Source organism: Elephas maximus, chromosome 22 (assembly GCF_024166365.1).
Source record: "Elephas maximus indicus isolate mEleMax1 chromosome 22, mEleMax1 primary haplotype, whole genome shotgun sequence".
NCBI lineage: Eukaryota > Metazoa > Chordata > Mammalia > Proboscidea > Elephantidae > Elephas > Elephas maximus.
In genome coordinates, this window is record NC_064840.1 from 27,921,535 (window position 1) to 27,929,438 (window position 7,904).

The 7,904-nt window shown below is 48.2% G+C and overlaps 1 protein-coding gene across 2 annotated transcripts in view; it reads left to right on the forward strand.

Annotated features, from left to right (window-relative positions):
* Positions 1 to 4,929, forward strand: part of CHEK2 (checkpoint kinase 2) — a 47,297-nt gene extending 42,368 nt beyond the window's left edge. For both annotated transcript variants that reach the window (XM_049866451.1, XM_049866452.1), the window contains exons 15-16: positions 566 to 646; positions 2,343 to 4,929. In XM_049866451.1, coding sequence (XP_049722408.1) covers positions 566 to 646; positions 2,343 to 2,432 — 171 coding nt within the window. In that variant the 3' untranslated portion in view covers positions 2,433 to 4,929. The remainder of the gene's footprint in view (positions 1 to 565; positions 647 to 2,342) is intronic.
* Positions 4,930 to 7,904: the final 2,975 nt, after the last annotated feature.

Consider the following 7,904-nt stretch of genomic DNA (forward strand, 5'->3'; position numbering starts at 1 on the left):
GCCTGTTTGTCTTCCTTCTTTTTTAGACCTGAGCTCTTGGAGATCGTGGGCTTGAAGGCCTTCTGGTGACTTGTATAGCACCTGCTGGGTGGATTTTCCTAGGGGGCTAGGATCGCTTTGTCAAGATGGCCTAGTTAACTGGCCTCACTGTTGATGGGAGGTGGGGGCTCCTGGAGGGATTTAGGGAGTTGCAAGGAACCAGCCCCAGTGAGGACAGAGCCAGCCCTGCCTCTGGCTTCCCGATTGCTGCCAGCTCCCTCGGGATCTGGGCTGCTGAGGTTTGAGGTCTGTGATTCTCTGACCTACTGCGAGCTCTTAGGCACTGGGGTTTGATTTCACCGCTGGTGACAGAGCATTGACTGCTGATGAGATGACAAGCTGGGTTCTGGGAGTACAGAGACAAGGAGTGGCTGCGGACGTTCGGCAAGGGGTTGCCTCTTGATGGGTAGACCAGGGCATCTTTGCCCTCCTCCCTGCTTCCTGGGGTGAGGCATCCTAGCCCAGTCTTTCTTGGAGCTTTCTCTCCCTCAGGCACAGCTTACCTATGTTTTTGAATTCTTCACAGGATGAGGACATGAAGAGAAAGTTTGAAGACCTGCTTTTGGAAGAAAATAAATCGACGCCTGTACCCCCGGTCCCAACGCAGGTTATTTGGTGATGGCTGTTAAATATAGGCTAAGTTTAAAGAGGGAGTCCCCAGGTCATGCAAATGGTTAATGTGCTCAGCTCTTAACCCAAAGATTGGAGGTTCGAGTCTACTCAAAGGTACCTCAGAAGAAAGGTCATGCTATTTACTTCTGGAAAACCAGACGTTGAAAACCCTGTGGAGCACAGTTCTACTTTACCACACAAGGGGTCGCCATGAATTGGAGCCGACTCAGCAGCGTCTGCATTGTGGTTGAGTTCTGTCCTTCCATGTAGGAGACTCAGATTCCTGGCCAGTGTGCCTAATGTGCAGCCACTACCCGTCTGTAGTGGAGGCTTGTGCGTTGCTATGATGGTGAACAGGTTTCAGCAGAGCTTCCAGACTAAGACAGACTAGGAGGAAAGGCCTGGCGATCTACTTCCAAAAATCAGCTAATGAAAACCCTCTGGATCATGACATTCAGATCCCCAGCTGATTGTGGGGATGGGGCAGGACTGGGCAGCAGTCTGTTCCATTGTGCCTGAGGTTGCCATGAGTTGAGGGTCCCACAGCATGGCAGCTAACATCAACAAAGTTTAAAGAAATGATGTATTTCACAAGGATAAATTTGAAAACTCTCCTTAGTAGCAGTTGTAACATTCTTAGGAATAATGTAGTAGATACTTTGTTTCCCTTGATCTACTTTAGCACCCTTAGAAGATTTGAAAATACAGACTGCATTTATAATGCACTAGAGGAGCATACCTAGGGATTGTCAGTCAAAAGGTTCTAGGCTCTAAGTTTGTTGAAAAATTTAAATTTTGGGAAAGCAGTTGATTTAAGGTTTATAAGTTTATTCCTCTGATGTTCCTTATAAGTGTAAATTGTTGTTACAATTTTGACTCACAATTTTGACTCATAGCAACTCAAATGTGACAGAGTAGAACTGCCCCATAGGGTTTTCTAGGCTGTAGTCTTTATGGGAACAGATCACCAGGTCTTTCTTCTGAGGAGTGGCTGGGTGGGTTCAAACTGCCAACATTTTGGTTAGCAGTCGAGCGCTATCAGGGCTCCTTAAGTGTAAGTTAAAAAAAAAAAAATACCCATTGCCATCAAGTTGATTCCGACTCATAGTGACCCTATAGGACACAGTAGAACTGCCCCATAGGGTTTCCAAGGAGCGGCTGGTAGATTTGAACTGCTGACCTCTTGGTTAGCAGCTGTAGCTTTTAACCTCTACGCCACCAGGGCTCCTAAGTTAGTATCTCTTAATTCGTTTCCTGCCTTCTTTGGGTGAATGATGTCTCTCTTCTTCCCCACTCCCTCCCAGTTTTATAAATGGAAAAACAACAAAGATACAAAAAAGGATTGTCCTCCCACAAAAAAGCCAGACTTGGGGCTCTCAGTGAGAGGTATAATAGTCCCTTTAAACATCGTAATTTAGGAGAAGGCCAAGAGGAGGCCGGTTAAATGCTGTTAACTTTCAATATATATCACTGAGTGGTCAGAAGCCACAAGAGAGAGAAATGTCCATTGGATAAACATGTCCAAATTGAGGGGGTGTGGTGAGAATTCAGATATTAACAAGAAACAGAAATTCTTGGTATTAGAAGTTTCCCATGAAATGCTCAAAATTTAGCAGAAGCACATTGGGGAAATTTGATAATCTCATAGAAGCCAATGATTTAAACACTGCTCCCCTGTCCTTTATTTCCAGCCTAGCACTAGCCGAAAGCGACCCCTTGAAGGGGAAGTGGAGGATACTGACACCCCAAAGCGCCTGGCTGTGTGTGCCGCTGTCTCGTGATCACTGTGCTGTGAGCAGTCAAAGAAGCATGTCTTCTTGAATTCTGCTGCCGTTTTCATTCCGTTTTTTTTTTTTTTTAATTTCTATTGTAATTATGAGAATTTCTATGGTAATTATGAGAACAGTTGTTTTTCCACAATCATTGATGCACAATTAAAACCCTCTGGAATGTGGGATTTATGCTGCTGCCTGATGGACAGGATGATATGTAGCCAGCTCTCAAGTTGTATGTCAGTTTCTTTTGTTTGAAGTTGTGTGCCTTTTGTATGGAGCTCCACCTTGGCTGTTACTGGGCAGGTTATCCGGACATAGCCCTGTCTCAGCTGCAGAGCCAAAAAAAACACCCACCACCGACAAGTCCATTCCGACTCATAGCGACCCTGTAGGACACAGTAGAACTGCCCCATACAGTTTCCAAGGAACGCCTGGCAGATTTGAACTGCCAGCCTCTTTGTTAACAGCTGTAGCACTTAACCATTACGCCATCAGGGTTTCCCAGCGGGGGAGTGCTGTGTACAAATTCTAAAGGCCCTTTAGAAGGTTGCAGGAAAAGGGTGCAGCAAGGTTGGGGTAGGCTGTGTAGAGAGTGGCTGGCTTCCAAAGTCCTCTTGAGGCGCCAGGCACCTGGGTGTATTTACCGTAGGCCACTTTTTACAACATTCTCTTTCTCCTCCCCACTCTCATGAAGATATACTTCCACAGTCTCTGAAACCTCGGGGCAGAAAAGTTGTAAAATTTAAAATTTTTCCAATTTTAGAAAGAATGACATGGCTTCTACATGTATTTTGTATAACACCCCCAGCAGATAATCAGACATGTTAATATTTCTGCAACAGATGTTTACAGTAAGACGAATAGAGAAAGACTTTAAGTAGCCTCATATCAGTTCAGGTCAGGGTTTTCTGCCAAGTGAGTTATGGTTTTCAGAGCTGTTTGGATTTCAGAAGGTCATGTCGACCTAGTAATGGCTAAAAAAAAAAAAAAAGCCCTGTGCAAAGCCCTGCCTGTGGCTGGTCTCATCTAGTTTTCCCAATGATCCTGTGAACTTGGTCCTCTGACTATGCTCATGGTGCAAGGTGAGGAACCCAGGCTTGGGGAGGAGTGAGGCAACTTGTCCAACATCACACAGTTGGTAAGTGGCTGAACTGTGTCCCAACCTGGGTCTTTCTGACTCTAAAACTAATTCTCCTCATCTCCTTAGTCCTGTATTTGAACAGACTTGGAATATGGACTCACACTGACAAAACTCACAGGAGACTGATGTCTGAATCTTGAATGCCAGTATGTTCAATTGTTATGAGTGGTGAACTGCCAAGGGGATCAAATATTCTTTTTGTCTGCCCATTAAGAGTATTCAGTCACTGCACGCTGGCCTCAGGGACAGCTGTGATCCATGGAAGTGGAGAAGGGGATGTGTTTCAAGGTTACAGATGGCTGGGCCTGGGAACCATCAGGAGTCCCGGCTGTTCTAATGTCTGGCTCCTCTTCTCTCTTTCTGATCCACTGATTCTGCTTCTCTTATGACTTTGCCTGGTTCAGCCACATTGGAACTCACTGGCCATGCCATGAATTGAGTGCCATGGTTCAGGTGCCAGTTGTGATCCAGCCAGGGTGGGGTCAAGGGCACAAAGCCCATTGCCCTTGGCAGTGGGGGCATAGTGGTTGGCAGTGTCAATTAAAAGGGTATGCAGACATTCTGAGGCCTGGCTGGCCTGATGCAGGGGGCTAGATGGAGATTTAGGTGGTTTCCATATTTAAATAATGAAGCTGAGATTGTCAAATTAGATGGGTATTAGCTGACAGGGATATTTAATGGTTTCCTGGGGCATTTTCCCTGTTGGGGCTGCATTACTGTGGTAATGAATAATGGCCCCCAAAGATGTCTTCTTCCTAATTCCTGGAACCTGTGAATATCTTACTTTTTACACAACAAAAGAAGGAGCCCTGGTGATGCAACAGTTAAGTGTTCAGCAGCCAACCAAAAGGTTGGTGGTTTGAACCCACCCAGCAGCTCTGTGGGAGAAAGACCTGGCGATCAGCTTCTGTAAAGATTACAGCCTAGAAAACCCTGTGGGGTGGTTCTGTCTCACATGGGGTTGCTGTGAGTCAGAATCAACTTCATGGCACCTAACAACAACATAGGAAAAAGGAACTTTACTGGTATGATTAAGGATTTTTAGATGGGAAGGTAATCTTGGATAATCTGGTAGGCCCGATGCAATCACAGCGGTCCTTAAAAGAGGGTCTCGCTCACCGGAGAAGTCAGAGTCAGAGAAGTAATGTGATGATAGACACAGAGACTGGAGTGATGTGCTTTGAAAAATGGAGGAAGAGGACAAAGCCAAGGAATACAGGTAGCCATTAGAAGTTGAACAAGGAAAAGGAAACAGGTTCTTCCCTCAGAACCTCCAGCCCTGCTGACACCTTGACTTTGGCCCAGTGAAAGTGACTTTGAACTTCTGACCTCCAGAACTGTGAGAGAATAAATTTGTGTTGTTTCAAGTCACCTGGTTTGAGGTAATTTGTTATGCAGCCATAGGAAATGAATATACTCACCAATGGGGAAGACATCAGCTCCTGGTCAGAGGCCACCCAGTATTCATTCCTCTTCGTAACCTCATTCTAATTTGGAGGAATTCTTTTCCCTGCCCTGTGAAGTGGGGTGGGGGTGGGGGTGGGGTGGGGATATGATAAGCTAGGTACCCCATTACAGGAGCTGAAGGGGTCCCTAGAGATCATTCTGCCATATGGTTCCTCCCATTGGCCTCCTAGCTGGAGGTGAGCTTCCAATTCTGAGCAAATGGTGCAGGAGGGCAGCATTAGTGGTGAGACAACAGTGCTAACCTGAGCTCTGCACTTCCCAACTGCCTTTGGGCAAGTTACCTCCCCTTGCTAAGACTTTGTTTCCTTATATGTAAAATGGACACAATAAGAGTACCAACCTCATATGTTGTTACCATGCTCGGCATATGGTATGGCAGCCATGAGCGTTGGATGTTGGATCCCTACTGTAAAAATGGTGTGAGGGCAGTGTCTGACCTCTTCTAACCCCACAAAGGGTAAGGAGAACCAAGACCAACACTGTAAAGCTGACTTCCATGAGGTGGAGGCCAGACAAGCCTCCTCTCCTTGCCATCTTTACTAATTCTGACACCAACTGTCCCTCACGCAGCACTCTCTACATCTCTTTTGGGTTCGATAATTCATTGCAATGACCACACAGAACTCAAAGACCATACTCAACGATTATGGGGTTTATTTTAAGGGAAGTAACAGTTAAAATTCAGGCTCAAGAACACTCAGGATACAGTTCTTTCATCAGGATATCTCCCCAGCAGTGCTTGCCTTTGCTCAAAGGCACTCAGCTTCCTCTGTCTATAGGCCGGAAAACCCACTGCACCGTCTCCTGCTGCCAGGTCTCTCCTTCCTTGGTGGTGGGCTCCTCCCCTCTGCTCTGGAATTGGCTCTCTTTTAAGGCAAAACTGACCATTCCCCTTGGTAGCCTATGATTACCCTATCACACAGTCCCACCTAATCACCTGAGTGGGAGTTACAAGACCATGGCTAGAAAGGCCATGCACAAAAGTAATTAGATGCACTATGTCTACCAATGCTAGGTAAGTAGCCAGAAGGAGCCATAGGATGTTCTTGAGCAGAAAAGTGACATCTGTTCAGTCAAGAGCTCCTTTTTGGGGACTCAAAATGGATAACTGGGATGCTTTGGACCAAGTAGATCTGAGGAATGACACTTCTGGGGAGGGTGTTGGGAACATAGGTGGAGGGGCTTTCCCAGCGGCTGCAGTCACTGCTGCTCCACTTCCTCCTTTCTGTAGAATGGGCAGGTTGCTCCATGGTAAACTCCACTGTATGCCAGGACAATGGTGCAGTGGACAGCTCTTGTCTGCATCAACCTGCACCTGATGCCAATTCTGGTAATTGCATCTTTCCCTATTTTCCTGGGGTAGGCATCCTTCTTCCCACTTCTCCTACCCATGTCTTTCTTGAGAGGATGACCCCATCCCCTTCCCGGAGGGGTTCCATATAGCCAGGTCTGGCCAATCTGGCTGTGGTGATTGGCTCAGGCAAGGGCATGTGACCCAACTGTGTCCAATGAGAATGAGCCTTGGTAGTTTGGCTGGAACTACTGGGGAAAAGTCCCTGCTTCCTCTGGTGGCCAGTCTGGTTAGATGTGAGGTAGGAGCTGCCTGAACTACTATGTGGGAAGGACCTGCATGAGAATGAAGTCTTCAGACGAAAGCTGAGCTGAGATTAGAGAAAGACTGAGGTGGTTTGTTGAGTGCTTGGGTTCAGCTATGCCTGCAGTCTAATACGTTCTCTTCTTTGTTTACTCCAGCGTGAAGTAGGTTTTGTGTCACTGTATCTGAAAGAGGCCAGATTAATACAATGTCCTTTAGGAGAGTTTGCAGCCATTTACAAACTCCAAGAGAATCTTGGAGACTCTCTCCTAGCAGGGAAAACATTCTCAGCTGTTGTTTTTCTGCCAACTTCAGGGTTTTCAGAGAGGTTTGGAGCAGAGAATGGAAAGTGAAGATGTGGGAAGTAACAGTCCCTCTAGCCCCGAGGTTGGGTGAACTCCCAGCTAATTATACCACAGGCTTTGGGAGCAGCGCCCCTTTCATTAAACTTTTAGGAGTCTCGAAAGGAAAATTATACCAGTGGAGATGGGTGTGTGCCAGGCACTGGGCTCAGGGGCTTACATGCATCAACCCTGTGAGATAGTACTGCTGGTCTCCTCATTTTGCAGATGTAGAAACTGATCCTCTTAAGTACCTTGTCCAAGGTTTCACCGTTTGTAAGAAGTGAAACCAGGATGGCCCTTTCCCGAGAGCCCTGGTTCTTACCCATTAAACAAAACTACTTAAGAGCCCTGGTAAGGGCTAGGTGCGGTGTTGAGGATTCACGTGGATTATTTCGTTGAGTCCTCCCAACATAAAGAGAAAATGAGGTCCCGGAGACCTCGCGGTAATCACGCAGGGGTTAGTGGAGGTTTGAGACTTGATCTCAGGTTCTCCATTGAGCCTGGCCCTCCTGGGGATGCGGGCACTCAGTCTGTCACCTACACCTTCCGCACGTGTTTGCACACCTCCGCGACGGGGCTCTCACCACCTTAGCAGCGTCCCTCCGTCGGCGCTTCCTGTGGCCAAAGTCCCTCCTGGTCCGGACCCTCGCCCCAGGCCTCGTGATGCGGGTGAAGCAAAAGGTGGTAGCCTAGGGGATGGGTCGACGGGCCGGGCCTGGCCTGGGGTCGTCCGCAGCGCGGCAGGCGGCGGCGCCGAGCTGGTAACGGCGTGCGCTTCGGCCGGCCGGGGCGGGGCAGGCGCGGAGGGGGTGGGCGCGGCGCCGAGAACAGCGTCCGGCTCGGGAGGGCGCGCGGCGGGGCGCGCGGCTGGGGGCGCGGCGAGTGCGCGCGTGCGCCGTTGCCGGGGGGAGCGCAGCGGTTACGCGCGGAGA